This window comes from Lepidochelys olivacea (genome assembly GCF_965140295.1).
Source record: "Lepidochelys olivacea isolate rLepOli2 genome assembly, chromosome: 10".
In the NCBI taxonomy this organism is placed as follows: domain Eukaryota; kingdom Metazoa; phylum Chordata; order Testudines; family Cheloniidae; genus Lepidochelys; species Lepidochelys olivacea.
In genome coordinates, this window is record NC_140420.1 from 59,810,735 (window position 1) to 59,834,516 (window position 23,782).

At 38.1% G+C, this 23,782-nt stretch overlaps 1 protein-coding gene across 8 annotated transcripts in view; it reads left to right on the forward strand.

Moving 5' to 3' along the window:
- The window catches only part of ZNF280D (zinc finger protein 280D), an 80,826-nt gene extending 61,373 nt beyond the window's left edge, over window positions 1-19,453 (forward strand). For 6 of the 8 annotated variants that reach the window (XM_084640567.1, XM_084640571.1, XM_084640568.1 and 3 more), the window contains 6 exons: window positions 244-306; window positions 949-1,067; window positions 3,775-3,811; window positions 8,591-8,636; window positions 11,625-11,680; window positions 17,717-19,453. In XM_084640567.1, coding sequence (XP_084496693.1) covers window positions 244-306; window positions 949-1,067; window positions 3,775-3,811; window positions 8,591-8,636; window positions 11,625-11,680; window positions 17,717-18,356 — 961 coding nt within the window. In that variant the 3' untranslated portion in view covers window positions 18,357-19,453. Of the gene's footprint in view, window positions 1-243; window positions 307-948; window positions 1,068-3,774; window positions 3,812-8,590; window positions 8,637-11,624; window positions 11,681-14,829; window positions 14,905-17,716 lie in introns of all 8 variants that reach the window. The other 2 variants (XM_084640573.1, XM_084640574.1) reach the window with 2 other exon arrangements.
- The last annotated feature ends 4,329 nt before the right edge of the window (window positions 19,454-23,782 follow it).

The following is a 23,782-nucleotide window of genomic DNA, read 5'->3' on the forward strand; positions in this document are numbered from 1 at the left end:
ATTTTGGTGTAGTATTTCAGTATTTTGAACAGGGAGTGAGATGCATGAACCTGTGAACTCTTTATGTACCAAATTTACTACTTTAGAACAGTACATGGACAGACAATAAAAGTCCTTTATTTTCATGTCTTACAACAGGCAACTTGCAGTACCATTTACGGTATAGTTATGTGGAATACTATACTCAAAAAGACCTGCCCTCTATATAGAAAAATAGCTAAAATTATATTTCCTTCTCTGTAGCTTTCATAGTGCTCGTCCAAGTAAAAGATTTTGGATCTATAAGAAGCATTCAGAAGAACTAAGGTAACTCTTATTTTCAGTTGCAAATTATTCTTTGTTTCATTCTCTCTTTAATATACACTCTTATACCTGTCTAGTCGCTTAGTTAATATTAGATATAAGACCTGTATTTGAGGTTCAAACTTTGGAACTCTTGATCTTGTGGGTTGCCACAAATTGGAAGTAACATGGAAGTGAAAATGTTTATGCAGGGGAAGTGAAGCTTCTTGTGGGAGAACTAATAATGTTTAATGTAGCTGCAGATAAATAAAGCAACTGTCTACATGTCTCTTCCACCCTTATTCCCCATCCCTGCCAAATTTTCAAGAGAAGAACTTCCTCTCACGCACCTGCTATCTATAATGCTTGGAATGCTCAAATAAAAGTGCTAATAATGGCACTTTCTTTTTATTATGTTTGTACAGTGCTTAGCACAGTGGGGTCCTGGTATATGACTAGAGGTCCTACATACTACCTTAATGCAAATAATAAATACTTAAGTGCACAGAAAGATAATGTTGATTTACATAAACATTACATACATGTACATTGTATTTTCATGGGATCTGCACAGTCTCAAACTTTATATGCCACAAGTAGAAGCAAATCTTTCATAGCCTTGTACTACCTACTCTTTTTACCCTTTTTTTTTTTTCTCCTTTTTAGGGGTGTTACTGTCGTGTGTCTTAATTGTGATTTCCTAACTGATGTTTCTGGCTTAGATAAGATGGCCACACATTTGAGTGAAAGACATACTCATGCTTGTCAAGTTATTATAGAGAATGGTAAGTACATGTAGTGTATTTTATCTTTATTTATTGAATATTAATAATATAATATTTTAATCTACCACATTATTGGTGGTTCTTGTGCAGTTACATTCCAAAATGAATGCTAATCTTTCATAAATTGGGTGAAATTATATCTTGTATTGGACCAGCTTCTGTTGGTGACAATGACAAGCATTCAAGCTTACACATAACTCTTCTTCAGGTCTTTGAAATGTATTCAGAGTGTCACAGCTAAATACAAGGTGGAACAGATTGTTTAGCGTAAGTAGTTACTCCCTTGAAATATGTATTGTTCAAGGTGAAGTGGTCCATTAACACCTTTCCAGTAATGGAGGGAAATGGGGGCGTGGTTAGTGGGTTATAGATTGTTGTAATAAGCAATAAAGCCAATGCCTTCCTTCAGTCCATGATTTTTAATATTTAGCAAAGTTATGAATTTAAGCTCCAAGGCTCATCTTTTGAAGCCTGTTGTGCAGGTTTCCTTTGTTACTCCTGAGTGCATTCTGTGCCAAAAAAATAAAAATTCTGCACACAATATTTAAAAATTCTGCACATTTTATTTTTCAAATAACTGTGGAGGCTCAAGCATGGCATTGGGGAGCACAGGCCACTGGCACAGAGGTGGGAGATCACAGTGCAGCTCTCCAAGAGACACAGACTCAGCAGTGGGGCTGCGCCCAACCCTGACACAGTGCAAGGACCAGACGTGCCCCAGAAACACCCTGTGACCCTGCCCTCTGTGCTAGGTGCACTAGGTGTGGGCGGGCAGACTCAGCAAAGCAGGATCCAAGTGTGGGGGGGATCCAGGTGTGGATCGAAAGGGTTCTGTGTGGGGCAATCTGGGTGCAGGCGGGTCAGTGGGGGATCTAGGTGCAGGGGGGATCTGGATGCACAGGGGCTTGTTGGGGGTTTCTGGATGCAATGGTAATGGGACTTTGCAGGGTGTCCAGGTGAAGGTGGTTGGGCTCAGTGGAGGGGGCGGGGTCTGGGTGTGAGGGGTCCAGTTGGGGCTAGGTGGGGTGGTCCAGGTGCAGGGGGAGTGGGACTCATCGGGTAGGGCAAGTTGAGGCTTGGCAGGAGGGTCTGAGTATGAGGGGATCTGGATGCACAGGGGTTGGGCAGATGGGGGAGCAGCTCCCTTTTCAGGGATCTCTCCCCCTGCAGCTGAGGAGTGATGGGAGATGGAGAGGAGAGTTTGCAGAGCTTCCTTCAGCTGGGAGAGAAATCTGGGGATGGGTTTGACCCGGCCATGGATGCTGTGCAAGGGAAGAGGAAGTCCTGTCCTCCCCAGCCCAGCCCAGCCGGGACTAGCAGCAGAGCCTGATGCATGGTAGGAGCCACTAGGCAGGTCTTCCCCAGTCCCGCCTTTTGCCCTGTTGTGATTTACCTCTCTCCTGGCTGCCCTGAGCCCCCAAAACATACTGCTGGGGAGAGTCGCATGACTGCTCTTGTAGCTTCCCTTTGCTTCCCTGTCAGAAAGTCATTTTTCTGCAGGGAAGCAAAGAAATCTGCAGGGGACATAAATTCTGAGCATGTGCAGTGGTGCAGAATTCCCCTAGGAGTACTTTGTGGATGAGGGCTGAGGTCAGCTATAGAGAGATTATTTTGTGAAAAGTGTTTACTCACAAGTTAAACGGTGTTTTTGTTTTATCATTTTTCTGTGTGAGTTCACTCGAGAATGTAGTGATTGTCTGCTTTCACCCATGTCGCTATTGTTGGGCATTTTGTGCACTGGATGAGGTACGACATGTGTAGGACCAATTGATCTGGAAAGGTGTGTTGTGGGAGGTGTTGATCATCTTAGCAATGGGGATATGTTTATAAATTTTGTGGTGGTGTTCTGGCAGGGTCTGGTGCTGCTTGGAGTTAGTATGTCCTGGTCTCTGGGGAGCTTGCTTCTGACAATGAGCTTGGAGAGGTTGGGGGCATTGTTTGAAGGTCAGATGAGGGAATTCGGGAACATTTCTTCCAGAATGTCATCCCCATCTAGTATGGGTTGAAATTGTTTGATGATACCCCATAATGAGCTCCAGTGAGGGTGCTAGGTGACAACTAGGGGTGTGCAGTCGAGCAGGGCAGGATGGGTTATTTCTGTATTGAAGCAGGTTCTCTTTGGGTATTTGGATGGCCCATTCTCTGGTGGAGTGTCCTTGTTTGGTGAAGCTGTTTTTAAGTGTGTTAAGGTGTATGTCCCAGTCTTTTTTCTATCCTATTCTGTGGTATTTGAGTGCCTGGCTGTCAATAACCGATATCTTGGTGTGTTTGAGGTGGTTACTGGATCTATGAAAGTAGTGTGGGTGATCCAGGTTTGGTTTTTTTTATAAATTGTCTGTAGGGTTCCAATGTTGAAGCTGATCATGGTGTCCAGGATGTTGATGCTAGTGTGGAAGTGTTTTAGAGTTTAATGGATGGGAAATCAGTGAGGGAGTTTAGGTCATCTGTCCAGAGGATGAAATATCACTGATATATTTCAAATCCTGTATATCACTGGTTTTGTGGTACATTTGTCCAGAAATTCTTCTTCAAGATGGCTCATGAAGAGGTTGTAATATTGGGGAGCTACCCTAGTACCCAGGGCTTGGCAAAGTGGTGTTGTTGAATGTAAAATTGTTATGGGTAAGGATGAAATGGATGATCTTTAATGATGATATTTCAAGGTGTATTTTTTAATACAGAATTAATCCTTTATTTTTAATTCCAGTTTCCCTAGGTTGCCCAGCTGCTGAACACATTTCTGAGTAAGTTTTTATATTTGTTAACATCTAAAATGTAGTTAACTTAATTTGTATTAATTAGATATGGTCAAAAGTTGCACTATGAATATGAGCTCCTTCGAATTTCATCGTATTTGAGGCGCGTGGATAAATATTCTTAGCTTTCTGCTTGTCTTCATAGTTTTAGTTCTGGATTGTATCCTAACTGGAGAGGACCTATTATCCAGGTATGGTTTGGCCTTAGACAAAATCTCTAATGAATACTACTTTCAAGATTTTTGTCCAATTTTGCAAAAATTGTTAGATTATCTGAGAGATTTTGGCACTGATCCATCCTGAACTGAAGCCTAAACTAATCTGAATCTGAACACTGCTTCAACCCATTTTTAATATTAACACTGTTTAATGAATCTTTAATGTTCTTTGTTGGGTTACAGTGAAGATTGTGGTTTTATCTGAACTAAACAAATGAGGATTTAGTTATGACATTTAGAATGAATCCGAGGTAATTTATATGATAAAGGTGTGTGCTTTTGTCACTAGTTTTCTTAGATGATGTGCAAAGCAAAAAATTTACTTTTTTTAGGGCTGTCGATTAATTGCAGTTAACTCACGTGATTAACTCAAAAAACTAATTGCGATTAAAAAAATTAATCATGGTTAATCGCACTGTTAAACAATAGAATACCAATTGAAATGTATTAAATATTTTTGGATGTTTTTCTACATTTTCAAATATATTGATTTCTATTACAACCCAGAATAGAATGTGTACAGTGCTCACTTTATATTATTTTTTATTCCAAATATTTGCACTGTAAACATTATGAACAAAAGAAATAGTATTTTTCAATTCACCTCATACAAGTACTGTAGTGCAATCTCTTTATCATGAAAGTTGAACTTACATGAACTAACATGGTATTCTTTTATTGTTCTATTATTATTCTGTTGTTCTATTATTGTTTAACAGCGCCATCACTAAAGCTCCTATAATACTACTAATATGCACGCCAACCTTCTGGAAGCTGGCCAATAGTTGGACACCCTGAGTAGTGTAGACACTAGTCTGCAGAACCAGTGTGTGTGAGACGTGACACTTCTGTGATCAAAGTGGCTGGCTTTGTTTGAGTGTAATTTGGTATACACGAGGCTGTCTACATTTGTATTTTTTTTTTTTTTTTAAATTCCCATGCTCTGCTAGGGTATGATGCTCATTTCCTGTTTCTAGAAATAATCACAATAAATAGATTTTTTTATAGGTTTTCAAATACAAAATAAAACTAAAATTCAGTTATAGCATATATTTCCTGTGTGTGTGTGTACTTTTTGCAATGAGAGAGGTGTATTTCAATATCTGTAGTATGTTATAGAGATACTACAGTTAAGATTAAGTTAAGTTTTGCACTGAAAGAAGGGATTACTCTTTTTGTTATGTATGAAAATTACAGCACACCCTCCCCCAAATTATACCACTTCTTGAGTAAAGAAAGTTCTGAGGATTTATAAATAAATCTGTTAATTAGTTTGAGTTAAATTAATTTTAAAATGGGACCTTTAAGAAATTTTGCATCGTGTTGGCAAAACTGTTTTTGTAATGCCTGATGATCTTAATAAGAAATAACACAGACTCTTCAAATTTCCCATATAGTTAAAACTCAGTAGAATCTTACGACTAGGCTTCATTTGAAGAATTTTTTCTTTTTAGAATTAGTGGCCATTCTTTGCTGCTGGGTATAACTGAAAGTTTCTTGTTTATTCTTCAACCACTGTTAATCTTAAGAGAAGTCCACAAAGAACAGTTATCTCTCAAACTAGCCATCATCTCCTGTTGTTCTCAGTGTGACTCGGGCTATAGGCCTGTATCTGCACTGAGTTGCTCCTCGCAGTGCTCCTATTTACCTCTTGACAGCACAGGAAACTGCCATATTCCTAGTGGGGGAGCTGGGCTTCTCTTCAGTTGGGAACAGTGAGGTAGTCACCATTTTGAAGAGAACGCTTCTTCATGAGTTTTTCAGGAGAATGGCTTAAAGCTGTCAGAACATACTTGTGAATTTGGCCCTAAAAGATTTAAGATTGATACATTTCTTCAAATGATTGGAAACATCACATAGTAGTATTTTCTTTAGGTTTCTTGTTTAGTGTTCATGGATGAAATCTTTAATATTATAAAATCATCAGACTGGAAGGGACCTCAAGAGTTCATCTCGTCCAGTACCCTCCACTCATGGCAGGACTAAGTATTAGCTAGAGCAGTGGTTCTCAAATCCGGTCTGCCGCTTGTACAGGGAAAGCCCCCGGCGGGCCGGACCGGTTTGTTTACCAGCCGCGTCTGCAGGTTCGGCCGATCGCGGCTCCCAGTGGCCGCGGTTTGCCAGTCCAGGCCAATGAGGGCTGCGGGAAGTGGCGTGGGCCAAGGGGCGTGCTGGCCGCCCTTTCTGCAGCCCCCATTGGCCTGGAGCGGCAAACCGCAGCCAGTGGGAGCCGCGATCGGCCGGACCTGCAGACGCGGCGAGTAAATAAACCAGTCCGGCCCTCCGGGGGCTTTCCCTAAACAAGCGGCGGACCAGCTTTGAGAACCACTAATCTAGACCATCCTTGACAGGTGTTTGTCTAAGCTGCTCTTATAGAATCTCCATCATTGGAGATTTTTAACCTCCCTAAGCAATTTATTCCAGTGTTTAACTATCCTGACAGGAAGTTTTTCCTAATATCCATCCCAAAGCGTTTTTGCTGCAATTTAAGCCCATTGCTTCTTGTCCTATCTTCAGAGATTAACAAGAACAACTGATCTCCCTCGTCCTTGTGGCAGCCTTTTATGTACTTGAAAACTGTTATCATATCCCCTCTATCTTCTCTTCTCCAGATTAAACAAACCCAGCTTTTTCAATCTTCCCTCATAGGTTATGTTTTCTATACCTTTAATCATTTTTGTTGCTCTTCTCTGGACTTTCTCCAGTTTGTCCACATCTTTCCTGAAATGTGGTGTGCAGACTGGACACAATCTTCCAGTTGAGACCTAATCAGTGTGAAGTAGAGCGGAAGAATTACTTCTCGTGTCTTGCTTACAACACTCCTGCTAATACATCCTAGAATGATGTTTCTTTTTTGCAACAGTTTTTTTCTTTACACTGTTGACTGGTATTTAGCTTGTGATCCACTTTAACCTCCAGATCCCTTTCTGCAGTACTCCTTTCTAGGCAGTCACTTCCCATTTTTTGTGTGTGCAACTGATTGTTCCTTCCTAAGTGGATGCCACTTCATTTTTTATTGGTGTTCTTACTCACGATTAAATACTTCAGAGTATTCAAATTCCCTAACTGAAAAGAGTGGTTTTAGTGCGTCATTTATTGTACACAATCTTAACACTTGATTTACTCTGTTTTTCTCATTGTTAATTAGTTTTACATTAATATAATGCTAAGTGCTACAAAAAACAGTATGATCTTTGGTCCCATTGAATATATATATCATTCTATATCATAAATCAGGATGTAATAAATAATCATAAATGGGTCTACATAACACTAGCAAAGTCATTATTAATACTTACCAAGGTGGTGTTATTAATAAACATAAGTTTTATGATATGTCCATAGAGAATGTTTAAAGATTATTGAAATGGTGTTTATTAACATTGTTTTTTCTTGGATTAGTCAATAGTAGAACAGCAATTAGGCTGGATGACATTAGGCTTAGTTCTGGTGTTATCTGTTTTTCATAAAATTTAAATTACTGTTTCTTATGCAAGTTATATTGCACATTGTGGAAGCAGTCATTAAGCCTCACTGAGGTCATGAATAATTTAATTCATGATTAATAACATTACTACTTGGGTCTGATAGAAACAGCACCATATGTCAGCTGATTAAAATTGACTTTAATGCAGCATCAACAAAGAAGATATAGCCACAAGCAATTTCTAAAACAAAAAGCCTTTGAAAGGTTAGATTTTATATTAAAACTGATGACTTAACAAGGTTTTGTCGGACATATGTACTACTTGCTATCTCTGCAGTAGCATTTTCTCATATAAGCACAGAAAATCAATCAGGGTGATGTTGTGATAAGCTGTTTAATTAATGTGGTTTTAGAAGTCAATAAATTTAAATAATTTATAGCTGTCTAATGTATGGATTGTACTTGTGAAGATATTTTTGGGGAAGACTATCCTCTAAGTGATAGTTGAAGGTCAATTTCAACATTTTACAACATTCCAAAAAAACCCTTTATTCTTAGCTATTGGATGCAATAAATTATACAATTTAAGAAAGACATACGCAACAGTTTTGTTGTAGGAATGTTTCTGTTTAATTTCACTGTGTAGCTGTATAAGAGAAACATGTTCTAACTTTGTAAAATATAGCTACTTTTATATATAAATCTTAGGAATTTATTTGGTTAAAACAGTGATTCGGTCATAGTTTGAGAGGTTGACTGATTTGTGGGAAAGATGCATCATCTATCATCAAATAGACTTACAGCAACTATTAGCAGAACAGTATTTCTTGAAGTTTTGTGAGATTATTACTTTCCTTTTTTCCATCAATGAAATAAATGGGAAAGGGTCACACGAAACAAATTTGTGTACAACTTACTACGTGTATACAATAAATGTTTTGAGATGTTAAAATATGAAATAGATTTTAAGCCAGCTCAGATCCATTTGAACAATAAAAATAAATTTCAAGTTGCTATGGTATTTTTCTTACTGTAAGTATAATATTTGTCCTATTTTCATCTTTATTTTTAATATTAATAGTACAGTATGAAAACTCTGAATCTTAATTCATTATTCACTAGGTTAAAGGCAACTTCTCTCTCTCTGGTGGAGATTTCAAAGTCTGAGGTAATATTTTATTATAATGTCTATAATGGTTAACCAACTGGGAAGATGCTACTTAAATACATATGTACGTACTGCTGTATAATAAGACTAGTATGTCCAGGAGATGCATTTGTTTTGAAGAATCAAGCCTTGTCCTGCATTGTCATCTGTTTTCAAATGACATAACTAAAATGTCCCTCTACTCAATGTCCTTTAAATTTGCTATATCTAGAAACTTCCAGTTGGCATTCAAATACTGATTGGACTGAAATGCCAATCTAATGAAGCCATTGTTAGTTGCCCTATGTATACTGCATAGACTTAATGGAAGTGAGAAAGTGACTTTTTAAAAAAAAAATTGCACTCTTTGTCATAGTTAAAACTAAAAATGTTGTTTAAAAACAACAACAACAAATAAACTTCAATCATTCCTTTGCTAGTCTAGACTGCTTTTCTCAGATCTGCTCACATATCTCCCCTGCTCTGTGTGGAAGGGGGTAGTTGGAGTCTATCACATATAGATTCTCATTCCACCCACTCTCACTCCCTTAACACCCTGCAGAACTTTCTCCTGTGGGTTGGGATTTGCAGAGTAATGGGCATACTTGGTGGAATAATGGACATTGTTCTCCTGTCTATCTTGTTGAGACTCTTCAGAAAAGAGAATCTGCAGTTACGGAAACCCCACTCTGCCAGTGGGTGGAGGGAAAGGCCTAGGATCTGGCACAGACCCGGTTTATAATTAACACTTGTTTCCTGCAGAACCGTAGTGGATATACTGGGTTTGGGGACAGAAATGTGCCTCTCTTAAGGTTCTCCAGTTTTTTCTTTGTATGTTTTCATTAAATATTGTTGATACAGAATATTAAGAATGTATTTTACATGTGTATAATGGGGCCTCATGTATTCCAGGATTCAGCAGCGTGGAATTTGCTGTGGAATTCACCCAATTGCCCTGCAGAAATGTGCTCTAGGACCTCTGCTTTCATTAAAAAAAAAAAATTAAATTTCTAGCCCTTATGATTTTTTTCATAGATTCCAATGCCAGAATGGACCTCTGTGATCATCTAGTCTGACCTCCTGGATAGTACAGGCCATAGAACTTCCCCAAATTAATTCATAGAGCATATATTTTTAGAAAAACATCTGTTCTAGATTTTAAAAGTGCCAGTGATGGAGAATCCACCATGACCCTTGGTTAATTGTTCCAGTGGTTACCTTCACTGTTAAAAATTTGCACCTTATTTCCAGTCTGATTGTCTAGCTTCAACTTCCAGGTGAAGATTGCAGAAGATGCATTACACTGAAAAAATGAACAAAGTGCAGACCATTTCTTTGAGGTTTGCAGGGATCCTGAAGCAGCCCTCAGAAATATGACCTGCCCCTTCAGCTTCGTCAGGGCCTCTTGGATTCTGATTCTATAGCTGTGTAATTGGTTATTTTTCCCCAGTGGCATGAAATGTTTTAAATTTTGCTGCAGCCAGGTGCTCGACATTTTGTTCCATATACCTGCTCTGCCTGGATCTGACTGCAGCTGTATTTTGCTCTCTAGTTTTTCCCTGTCAGGAGGAGTTAACTGGGTGATAGTGCATGCTTTCTGCTCTGTTTGATAATATTAGATAACTGGGTCAGAGACCAGAGCTGGAGTCTAATTTACAGCCTGTATCTGGGGGAACCAAAAGCATAGGCTGGCCAGTTAGGTTGCCTTGAGAACATTATAGAGAGATGAGTTGCGGAAGTTATCTATAAGCTCACCCCTTTCTAGGTAGGCATGGGTGGGGAAGGAGGTTCTGTAGCAGGCCAGCTGTACATCATCATGGGATCCGAGGCATGGAGAGTGGAGCCAAGTCACCTACAGGACATAGTGAAAAATCCATAGTTGAAGATAATCTTTGTTGGAAATAATTTTAGGTCAGTGAGTATGAGCCATCATTGTGTGGTTTTGTTTTGTTTTTTTATATGAGTGAAGGGATCAGAATGAAGGCTATTTAGAACAGCCATGGAATTTGAAGATGTTTGCTGTAGAATTTGGTCTCACTGTAGCAGAGTAAACAGATCCCCATATGTACTGTATGTTACACTGCAAAATATAGATATAAGTAGTATACAATACAAAAACAAAAAAGAAAAAATGATTTGACTAAAAAAAATCTCAATACAAATAATAGAAATTTAGGATACTTTTCTGAACATTACACATTAACAATTTTTCATTTTAAATTCAAAATCCATTTATAATTTTGAACAGTGACCATTATGAATTAAATTGCCTAATTTTATCATTTTAGGCCCTGACCCTTCATTGACCTCAATGGGGCTTTGCATGGGCTTATGGGTCTGCATTATGGCAGATACTTTTATTAAACTACTTTGGCCATTTCGAAATACCATCATTGGAGCACTCTTTTTTTACTTTTTTACAATTAGTTATTTTATACATGAAAGAATTAGCTCGTTTTTATTGTGCCTTCCAGTGCTGAAAAATCCCTTATCCTATTAAGATATGATCATGGACAATTTGTTCTCCTATAAAGTTACCACACTAAGCACTTACAACCAGAGCCTTACAGTTTTTTCTGAGACAAATTTGTATGTCAGTCTTCCTTATCTAATACATCTCCAATAGATACTGTCCAGGAAGTCCTGTGTAATACTTTAAATTGCATTAACTTCACTTTTGTTTCCACTGATGTCAACAAATCTGTAGTTCAGTCCTGATATTCTTCCTCCAAATGAACAACTGTGGGGACTCAGTTCTGCAGACCCTACTCAAGTGAGGTGTGAGTGGGTCTACTTATATGAATAAGGGTCACAGAAACGTGTGCTAAAATGTGATCTACTTTTTCTTAACTTGGAAGACTGGTTGCAAGGGTCTGTACCAAGCTATCTACTGGATCCCTACTAACTTGCGGATCTGGGGAAATAGCAGTGTAAAATTCTTTCTGCTGCATTGCAGTATAATCAGTTGGTCATGGCTGTAAAATAAAAAAATATCATTAATTATTACAGAAAAATTCAAGACCTAGTTTGCCTGAAGGAAAAACAGAAACATCAGCTTTTGAAAGGTAAATATAAGGAACAGCTGCATCTCTTGAAATTCAAGTAGGTAAAATAACACATGTGCTGTGTTGTTTCTCAGGTAATTGGGAGAAAATATTTTGACTAGTATTTGTATACTGTTAATTTTTTCATGATAGAAAGTAATTTTTAAATAGCAGGTGTGTATTTCCTCAACAAGACATGGAACTTGGGCTGTTGGGCTCCAAAATTTGTGTATTTGTTACAAGTTTTAAAGTCTTAATATTTGTAAACATACAGTCAACATTCAAAAAATAATTGCACCAAAAGACGTACAAAATACTGAAAAGAAGGATTATTTATTATGTTAATTAATATGGATAGTAAAGGTATTTTCAGGAGAAAAATAGAGGGGTAAAATTGGGGAACATGCACTGTAATTAAGTAAATGTTTTTAAAAACATTGGTATGGCTTCTGAAAAACATATTTTCACACTTGTGAAAAGATACTCTTCAAAATTTGAAGATTTTTTGTAAAGCAATATATGTGAACTTGTTGGGTAATTAATTGTAACATACAGCAATACACACATATTGCTAACATTAATTCAGACTGGTTGCATAGAAATCCGTGAATCAGTAAAATTTGGCATGAGTTGTGAAATAATGTACATTTTGTTTTGGGCAAAAGGTTGTTGGAAAAGTTCAATTTGTATAAAATGTGAATTATTACACCAAAATTATCATCCTGAAGTGGCCTATTACAGTTATTAATTTACAAAACCATGGTCCTGAAGTAGTCCTTAAAAGTTGTATGCCACAAATTTCTACCTTCATTATATTATTCTACATTGATACACATATGTAATGTCTTTTTTTTTAAAGACTGTATGTACTGTAAGCTTAATACAAAAGCCTGACAGTTACATTTCCACCCATAAAATGTTCTCTCTTGCTTTTCCCTCCTCTGGTCATACCAGAGACCACTTCTGAGGTATGTCTGATACTCTGACATTTTACTTTCACTTAAAATGCTTGCTTAATAATGGGAACTGAATGGCTCAGGTTTAGCAATGACTACAAAGTCTCTCCTTTGCTAGATCACTGGTTCAAATCCAGCCCAGGACAGTAGTAAATCATTCTAATCTTGGTACCGTAGACAATTGTGTATCATATTTAGTAGCTTCTCCCTGCCTCCCTATTTGTATTTGTTGCAAATTTCTGCTTTGTAATGACACAGCTGTTCAAGTCTGAAAATAGTTCAGTGGCCTAGAGGAAATGAGTTGATTGTTTCAGTCTAGTTCCTAGTGCACAGATCTCAACATGATGATGAAAACCACCACTATGGTAGTAGATTTTTAAAATATTGAAAACTGGGACAAGGCACCTCTGGTATCAATCATTTTTTAATCCTCCAAATTTTGTTGAACTGTTTGATTTTAGGCCAATATATAACATAGCATTGACTAGTTTTGTTTGTAGACAGTATCCTCCTGGCAATTGGCAGTGGTCCATATTGACTCCATATTGATCCTTTTTAGTTTCATCAGCAGCCCTTGATACCATTGCTCAAGTCACCTTGTTCTCTCAGACTCATCAATGGTCTAGTCTTTTCCCATGTTTCACAATCCAGCCAATCGCTCCTGGCTCCATTGTCGGGCTTTTGAGTGAGAACTCAAGCATGACCATAAAACCCATTCCCTTGTTATATCTCTTCTCTCAAACAAGAGGGTTGTTTACCTTTCCTTGGGACAGACTATAGGAATCTTCCCAGAAAATCAAAAATCCCCAAATGTCCTAAATAAAACAAAGAGAAGATCAAATGAACTCATAAATGTTTCAAAAAGCAAGTATATGTAGAGTTGATTCCCTCGTCTCCCCTAGCTAGAGCCAAATCCTTAAAATTACAAGAGAGATTTAAAAAAATAACAGCAACAACACTTCAAATTTCTAGAGTTCTATAACTCTATTTCTCTAAGCTGTTAGTCTTATATTCTCAGTGTCTCTTTAACTTATGTCAGCCCCTGATTTTGGATTCCTTTACTGTCAAGACTGGCTACTTTAGGGCCACGTGTCAGCTTGCTCATTACCATACTGTGTTCTTGGTATTCTCATCTTGACATGAATGGTTATGCAAGCATACAACTCCAGGAAGTGAATACTTATTTTCATTGTACGGTAGCCAGCTGGCTAACTGTATTTACTCAAAACCTTCCTTCTCTCTGGAAAATTGCAGTTTTTCCTCTTTTTTCCTCACATCTACAGTTAGATGTTTCTTTACATGCCCATTTGTCAAAATAGTTAGTTTACAGGAATATTTCACAGGAGTGTGTTGGTGTTTCATTCCCTGAAATATCAGACAGAAAGCTACTCTTTTTCAGCCACAGCCTTACCAACAAATTGCATATTTATTTCTCAATACCAAATAGTATTTTTGACTCGATGTCTTAATTTGTCACAAATCACTGGGTTTTCTTGACTCATCTACAGTCCTTGATCGGGGTAAATGGTATTGGTTTAGAGGCATTGAATGCCTTTTTATCTGAGAGGTCACCATTTGTTTTGGGTAACTAAATTTCTTTGCTGCAAGACGTCTTTTTGAGTGAATTTGCAAAATTATTTTTAATCTTACACCTTTCAATTCAACATGTATAAATAAAGTAGTGGTAAGATATATAAATTTGTCAGTGTGCTGATGGCACACAGCTGTATCTATTTCTTCATCAGTATTAAGTGATGCATAGTCTGCCTTCCAGTGCCTGGCCAAAATTGAGCTTGGATGAAAGCAAATTCATAGGGGTTCAGTCTGGAAAAGGTGGAGAATTTGATGCTTGAGGGATATGTGAGTTTTTAAGGGCTTGGGATGATGGTTCTTGCCCATTTATTGAGGGTATATTCACATTTTAAGAGGTTCTCACTTTGGACATGTTCTTCTGCTCCTGTGTGCTCTTGGAATCCCAGGTGGATCAGTATGGAGCATCTTTTTTCATCACTTTGTAGCTATAGCTGGTCCAGAATGAGGGTGCTAGCTTGTTAGGCAGTATTAGCTATAGCAAATATATTACACCATTTCCCCAGGAACTGTCATAGCTTTCATTTAACTTGTGAATACAATTATAGGATTGACTTCAATCTGTAAACCTGTACATGACTTAAGTCTTGATTATCTGAGACCATCTTTCTTTCCTTGTTCCAGCAGCGTGGTCAAGGTCAACTGGAGCAATCATGCTAAGAAACCCTAGATTTTAAGCATCAAGATACAGATGATATGGTATTGTGAATGCAGAGTCCTTAACTCTGGAACATGTTGCATCCACTAGCTCATGCAAACCTCTTTTCTCAAATCTTTCCTTGAAGAGTTGGGGTGGGGTAGGAATTTGTTTTGGGAGAAGGTCCTTTCCTTGAAGACTCTTAAACAAGAAGCAAAAATTGTATGTTAATGTTTTATGTAGAGATTTAAACATGTTACGGTGCATTTTAATAAAATGAAATATAAATTTAACCTTAATTGGCAATTTCAGTAGAAGAAGGGTTTTAATGGGTGGCTTCTTAGCCCTTGAATGAATCCCTCCAGAGTATGAGTGAAACACATTGGTATGGCAGTGTCGGGTTGCTTATGTAACAATTGGCTCTGCTGCTTCTAGTGTCTGGATAAATATCTTTTGGTTGCTGAATTCTTATCAGTTTTATATCCTGCACAAGAAAGTTCACTTTGCTTTTGTTTTTTTAATAAATATTCTTGGTTTAGCTTCTTAAGTGAAAGTAAAACTTGGAAGCAGAGCAACTTCTCAGTTTTGAAATAAGTAATACCTGGGCTAGAATAATTCTGCAGCTTTTAACCAGAATCCCCTTCTCACCCCACACCCCCCAAAAATCCCTCTTATTCTCCCTCACACATCTCATGGCCATATATCAGAGTTCAGGAATTGTTTTCAATTTAAGTTTTAGATTTTTAAAAGCTAAATTGGGAGTAATGAATGGTAGCCTTTTAAATACAAATTAAGCTTGAAAATAGTCTAACGGTAGTTCCTTCATCTTCCTTTTTAATCTGTCCATCACATTCAAAGTTTCTGGCAGTCTGGGCTTTTTTCAGATTTTAGTTTTCTTTTGGGGTGCTAGGAATTAAATAAAACTTTTTCAGCAAACTAAACCTCTTAATGGAGACCAGAATTCCCTCCCTGCAAGTATATGATGTATGTTGGTGTTCCTATAACAAATGGGAAGCAATGATCAGAACTGTCCCCTACTTGAATCATCAACTATCAGAACCAAAAATATGACCAGATAAATTTAGGGATTAGACTTTAAAAAAAAAAAAAAAAAAAAATCTCATCTTCTCTGAGTATTTGAGAGGTTTGTATGTATGTGTTGAATTCTAAGTATGCAATTCCGTTTTTATTTGGGGAATATTGATTTCCCTGGCTATTTTAGAGCAGTGCATGTGATTTTTAAAAAAGATACAATAATACAAGGTGCAGCCAATATCTACTTTGTAAATAACACTTTCCTATGTTATGGCTTGGATTTTATTATGGAGTCCTAGAGTTTTAAGGACAGAAGGGACCACTAGATCATCTGTTCTATCCTCCTGTATACCACAGGCCACCAACACCATCTAGCACTCACACATTAAACCCAACAATGGAAATGAGCCCATAAATAAGCCTAAATAATGAGCCTAAATAAGACCCATAAGAGACTAAAATATTATGTGCTCCAAGCAGAGAATAGGGGCAGTCAAGGTGCACCAATGGTTGAGGCCCCTGCAATGGCAGGGAAATGATTAAATGAGATATACCCAGATAATCCTGGCAAGAGGTCTGGCAAGTTACCCACACTCTCACTCTGCAGAGGAAAGTGAAAAAAACCCAAGATCATTGCTGATCTGTCTTGGGCAGGAAATTCCATCCCAACCCTACGTATGGCGATCAGTTAGACCCTGAGCATATGAGCAAGAATCAGCCATCCGAGCACCAGACAAAGATAATGCTTGGTGCCACCTTAAAGCCCAGGCCCACCTCACCCAATGTTCCATTTCCATCAGCAGCCATTCCTGATACTTCAGAGGAAGGAGACGAAAAAAAACGCAAAACCTCCCAGAATACTTTGAGAGGGAATACCTTCATGGCCCCTGCTAGTGGCTGGCTGAAACCCTGAAGCATGAACTTTTAGGATCATAACGCGTAAACCAGAAGTGAACCCTGCAGCTGTTCATCCCTGCTCCCCCCACCCCCCGATCACAAGCAACCCTATTGTACAATAGCATTCATAAATTTGTCCTGTTCTCTTAAAACTAATTTAGTTGCTTGCCCCCACTTTCCTATTGGAAGCTGTTCCAGAATGTCTGATGGTTAAAAACCGTCTTTTAATTCCCATCCTGAATTAGTTTGTGACCAGTTTATATCCATTTGTTCTTGTTCCAGTATTGTCCCTTTAGCATCAATAGCTAAACAGACTTCTATGGAAAGGTTTTCCTTGACTTGGCTTAGATAATTCAGTACCTTATATTTTGAATTAAAAGAAGTTTTACTGTGAAAAGTGATGTAAAAATGCCACCTTTTCTGGTCAGTAGGTCTGCTCCCTGTGTGAATTCAAAGCACCTACTTTAATGACAAAAACAAGTTTTTATTGCTTTGTATTCCTATTAACACTGCAGAGCCAATCAGACTAAAATGGAGTGAACTGGATTCTATTTCTTTTGCATCATCTACAGAATTATTTACTAAATTCCAATCAGTTATACCTGCATCAGTCCAGTTTAGATTATGTGATGATAGGTGTCACTGAGGGTATAATTTGAAAAAACGTTGTGTTGCACAGGTATAGCTAAGGGCCTAATTTGGCCTGAAAGATCTTTATTACTGGCGATGATTTGAAGGAAGGAAAGAACTCAGCTGTTAGATGCGAGCCTGGGTTTGCAGGGCTAGCAGTTGTGGGGGCACTTTCTACTTGATATGAAGGTCAGTAAGAGATGACAAGTATGGAATTCTACAGTGACATTTTTAGTCACTTTGCAGAGTAGACCCATATGTTAAAACATTTTTTTATGATGGCTGAGAAATAAGTGGATATTTTTTTTCCAGCAAACAAGCAAATGACTCTTCAGAGGAAACAAAAAAAGAATGCAATGGAAATCCAACTAACAATGGCTCATCAGTTGAAAAGAGTGAGGAAAGTACATCATCAAATATGGAAAATGACTCCAGTCTAGTACTCCAAGACAACTATTCAAGAAACTCGTCATGTGAAACAGCAGTATGCTGTGTTTCAGATAATAATGATCAAGTCATAGAGGAGAAACAAAAAAAACACATTTGTAATGAAACTGAGTTGAAAATTTGCCAAAGGTCAGAAAATGCTATCTTGAATGACCAGACTAAAGAAGGTAGCTTGGATGAAACTAGGCTTGCAGCTTTGAACACTAAGGACTTAAAACTGACATTGGGTGAAGATGTTAGTTTTGAGCAGTTTTTGAGAAAAAGAGATGAACCTGAATCTGTTAGTTCTGACATTAGCGAGCAAGGCAGTATTCATTTGGAGCCTTTGACTCCATCAGAGGTACTTGAGCATGAAGCTACTGAGATCCTTCAAAAAGGTAATGTTGCACCTTCATCAAAGAAAGCTGAACTAGTTTCTGAACAAACAGATGACATTCCTAAAGGAAGCGGTCCTAGCAGAATGGAGACAACTGTAAACCAGACAGATGAGAATGAAGCAAGCTGAAATTAAACTAACTTTATTCAGTATAAAGTAGTATGCTGTATAAATTATGGTAAGAACACCATGGACCATTCGTGATGGGTATGCTTATTGATGCTGATTCAGAGTATTAAGATAGAAAAATAAAAGGGTAGATGTTGTATATGAAGAAAGCAGTTTAGTAACAAAATATTACAAAGAATAGCACATTGGCATATATCTTCAAGAGATAGGAAGAGGATATGTCTTACTAGTCTGGCACTTGAAAATGGAAAAAAATTCATTTTCACGATTTTGCCTACAATAAAGTGGTTTGTTACTCAAGAGGAAAAGATTGAGATTATTGTGTGTGAAGATAGTCTCCATGTGGAAATCTTAGAATCACAAGGATTAAGTAAATCGACTGCTGAAATAGAGCATGCTCACAACAATGGTGCATTCGCCTACTGACAGTTTGGATAAATAGAAACCTACTTTGGATTTGATGTCACATTCCTGTCTGTCAAAGCATGTAAACAGAACTAAATGAATCTATGCACCTCTGTACAGGTGTAATCTTGCCAGGTTGTAAGCTTACCTTAAACTTTCAGTGAAAGTGGAAATTACAATATATATACATATGTGTGAGATTTCTCAGTGTGCAAGCTGTGCAGATTTACCTGACGTACTAGTTGTATAAAGTAGGGCAATACTGCTCAAAGTACTGTAGCTGTTAGACCATTACAGTTGTTTTAATTTTTTATTAGTGATAGACCCATATGAATGGTCTTCAAATGAAACCAAAGTACGGTTTAATGCAGAAACTGTTTTTAAAAAATGAACTGGAAACAGACAGGCATGTATTCTGCCATTTTGTAGCTGCTGCTTGCTAACTGTTACAAAAAAGACTCAAGGGCATATAAAGCAGAGATGTATAATATGATTTTAGGACTTTTTGTAGTCTAACTTATATACAAGAAGATGGCTGCTGAAATGATTTTGGGGTGGGTTTTTTTGTTTTTGGGGGGGAGGGGTTTGCTATGTAGTTAGCAGCTAGGTATAGGAATGCATAATATGATTAACAGTAGCTTGCTTTGAAATATTAACAAAACTTCATTAAAATGCTCCATTTGAATCCTTTACTATGTGCATTTGACTCTTTCAGTTTTGTTTTTAATGACTGTTAAATGTTTTGAATAGCTATTAAAACACTGCTGTAAATATTACTTTTTTGAGTAAATATTTGCAACAATATTTGTCTTTGTGAATAATTTTACTTTCCAGGTAATTAATTTGTTTGTACAAAGCCTTTCAGTTTCTTTAAACATTTAGTTGCAGATTCCAAAAGCTATCATCTGTTCTTCTTTGATTTCATCTCAAAATTAGTGAGTTGAGAAATATTTTAATTGTTTTGAAATTTAATGACCAAGTGCCTATACATACACATTATTCCTGTTTCAATATACTGGAACAGGATATGCTGCTACTTGGAAGTTTGAACAGGAACTCTGCTGGGTCAACACTACCCAAACTGGTCCCTGTGAGGAAATTCCATTGCCTGACAATGTGGTATTAGCCGGGAATGGCAAGGGTTTAAATAATACATTGGTTTAGCAGCCTGGGCCTTGTTAATCTCTCAGTTAGGAACAATAGTCTTGCTGTGACTGAAGAAGCTCAAGACCAGCCAACTCACAAGTAAGGATGCTAGCTTAGATTATCAAGTTCTCTTGGTGCTACTTAAATATAAACAGTACTGTCAATCTCCAGCATTCCAAAATCGTGCACCAGACTCCAAAAAACATGAGACTTAATCATGATTTTGACGAATAATAAATGTTGAGTTGTTTTTGCTTGCCTTTCTGTTCTTGGAGTGTTTGGGGTCTACATTTTCAAGTTTTTTTTCATCAACCATAAGTACTAGAAACTATTTTTAATGAAAGCTGAGGGCCTCACTTAATTGGATGATTCCAATATCTGGAGCTTCAAGAAAAACACCAAATATTACAAGACTCGCGATACGGAAGTATTTCTTCCCACAGCACACAGTCAATCTGTGGAACTCTTTCCCAGAGAATGTTGTGAAGGTCAAGAACATAACAGGGTTCAAAAAAGAACTAGATATATTCATGGAAGATGAGACCATCAATGGCTATTAGCCAGGATGGTCAGGGATTGTGTCCCTACCTTTGTTTTGCCAGAAGCTGGGAATGGGTCTACAGGGGATGGATCACTTGATGATTATCTGTTCTATTCATTCCCTCTGGGGCATCTGGCATTGGCTACGGTCAGAAGATAGAATGCTGGGCTAGCTGGACCCATTAGGGTCGTTCTTATGTTCTTACAATAAACTTTGTGAGAGTTTGGTAATTCTGTGTGTGTGTGTGTGTGTATATATATATATTTTTAATAATAAAATATCTGGAAAGGCAATTCTCTATACTGTGGACTTGTTATATCTTGTTATAACTGCTGCTGTTAAAGACTATGAAGAAACAGTGGAACTGTGCAAAACAGACCCATGGTGAGTGTTTGATGGTGATAGTAGTTTTTCCACGAACAGCCTAAAGTAAACAGAGCATCCCCAAAAAAGGAGCAGTGGGGAAGTCAATCAACCAAAAGGCTTGATATGTTTGTTACTGAAGGGGAGCCTGAGCTTATTCACAGTATAGAAAACCATGAGCAGACAATCCAATTAGAGAATTTAATTGTTTTTGTTTTTGTCTGCTTCATGCAAATGGTATGACTTTAAGTTGAAACCCTGATAAACTTTGCTGTTGGAAAAGTTTATTAGTTGGTATATTGTGATACCACTATCTTTAATTAGCTAGCTATCATGCTTGTTTTTTATTATTGGACTTACTTAAGATAAATTTGTCTACAAAAGTTTGATTTAAATTACAGGAATTTGGAAAAATAAATTGACGTCTATGAAAAGAAGAGGAAACAAAATTGTCATATTGAAAAGACCTGAGTTATTTGGAGAAAAATATATATGTACTCAAAGATATTAACATGAAAATATTGTATATATGGCTTACACAGTATTTCCATCCCTGTGGAGAATCCATTTGTGTATAGAAGGTAATACTCATCTAAGGAAAAACAAATATTTAACATTGGAACAGTAACCAAGAGGGTTACTTGAGGGGAAACTTGAGGGTTACAAGAGGGGAAAGAAATTTCTATGTCCTTGCAAAACAATCAAAGCACTTTTTGTCAATGGGCAACTGAGGGATACCCTGAGAGCTTCATGTGAATGGCAAGTACTGTACTATAGTACTTCTATCAGGAGAAAAGAGTGACATAGAGTTTAACTTTCTCCAGCAGTAGTAGCATGTGTTGGCTTTTCAATAACTTAAAAATACTGACTTGGGGAGATAAAATTCCATAATGTATTTGGAATTTTTCTGTGGGGCAGTTAATTTGTTATATGATGAAGGGCACTTCATAAAATGAAAAAAATACAGTATTTGATGCTTATTTCCTAGGAAGAAAAATGTAAACTTTACTTTGCTAAATTTATAAAAATCAAAGTTTGGTCACAAATAGTTCTTCTTCAAGTGATGGTCCCTATGTGTATTCCACACATGGATACGCATGCGCACCACACGCCCAAGTCCAGAATTTCTTCAAAGCAGTGTCCATTAACCAGCATGCACACAGCAGCTCTCCTTGTATTCCTGACCAAGTGTATAAGAAGCACTGTGGGTCAATGCCTCTCCAGTGCCCCCTTACCACCACATGGCCTGAGTCAGAATCACATCCTCCTTCACTCTAAAGTTAAAAATGTCTGTAAGTAGTAGGGCTGTCAAAAAAAATTAATCATGATTATTTGCATTATTAATAATAGAATACCATTTATTTAAATATTTTGGATGTTTTCTACATTTTCAAATATATTGATTTCAGTTACAACATAGAATACAAAGTGTACAGTGCTCACTTTATATTTATATTTAGTATGATTACAAGTATTTACACTGTAAAAAAACAAAATGAATAGTATTTTTCAATTCACCTAATACAAGTACTGTAGTGCAGTCTTTATCATGAAAGTTGAACTTACAAATGTAGAATTATGTACAAAAAATAACTGCATTCAAAAATAAAACAATGTAAAACTTTAGAGCCTACAAGTCCATTCAGTCCTATTTCTTGTTCAGCCAATCTCTCAGACAAATAAGTTTGTTTACATTTGCAGGAGATAATGCTGCTTGCTTTTTGTTCACGTCACCTGAAATTGAGAACAGACGTTCGCATGGCACTATTGCAGCCGGCAATATCTTCACTAAAGTAGTTTGTGGTTAGTATAGAGTAGTTTTCTCTCCCTGAGCAGGGGAAATCCTCCCTGGTTCCTGGACTATGCCCAGAGGTCTGGGATTCAAGGATTGTGTCTCCTGCCCTCACTCTTTCTCCATCAGTGATGAGCATCAGTAGTGCCTATGCTGTTTGGGTGAGGTACATATCTCTGCAAAGTGCAGTATTTGTTGATCCTTTACACCCAGAATTTGAGAAAGTTCCTGTTAGAGGAGGCCCTGCAGGATCCGGGACTGGGAGACTCCCTGTACATCAGCCTCAACCGACAAGCAATACCCCTCCAAGCACATGCCTTGAAGCGGAGCCTTTAACCCCGAAACCCAAGGACTCTAGGGTTCCCCATGAGATTACGAGCATTCTCATGGGTGTAAGGACAGATCCCCTCCGAGGAATGTCTATAAGAGGAGTTCTTCGAGTGATTGCTCATGTGTATTCTTCAATAGGTGTGCGTGCTCACCACTTGCACTGATGCAGGAAGTTTTTCCCCTAACAGTACCCGTAGGGGGGGAGTGCTCCCCTTGAACCCTGGCTGGCATGGTATAAGGGGAGCTGCGTGCTCCGCCCACCCTCAGTTCCTTCTTGCCACCAGTGAAGGTGTGTCGGAACTGCTTTGCTCCAGCTTTCCTGTAGCTTGTCCTCTGAACTGTTTGTTCATTCAGCATTAGTACGTGTAGTTAGTTAGCTGTTTAGTTAGTCAGTGAGCCAGGGCTGGGGCATGTCCTGCACCCTGGGGTTTAAGTCGTGAGGCTCTTGTAGGCGTTCTATGCCAAGAAGCAACCCACACGCAGACTGTTTGCGCTGCTTGGGAGAAACCCATATCAGTGAAAGGTGCAAGATTTGCAAGTCGTTTAAGCCTCGGACCAAAAGAGAAAGGGACATTAGGCTCCGGGCCATCCTGATGGAGTTGGTACCGACCCCAGCACTCCACTCTGAACTGGTACCCAGCACCGCGGCGTCAGTATGCAGCGACCCTCCGGTGCCATCGACCAGTCAGCACTGCTCCTGGTCCACAGGGCATGCCAAGAGGGCCAGGAAGACTCCTTCGCAGTGGCATCGAGGGAAGTCTGGGAAAGAGGCTAGGCCTATGTGGGGCAGTCCTCGATCCCCAGCAGGCCCCAGGCCTCCGACTCACGTTGAGTGGAGTAGCCTGGCCC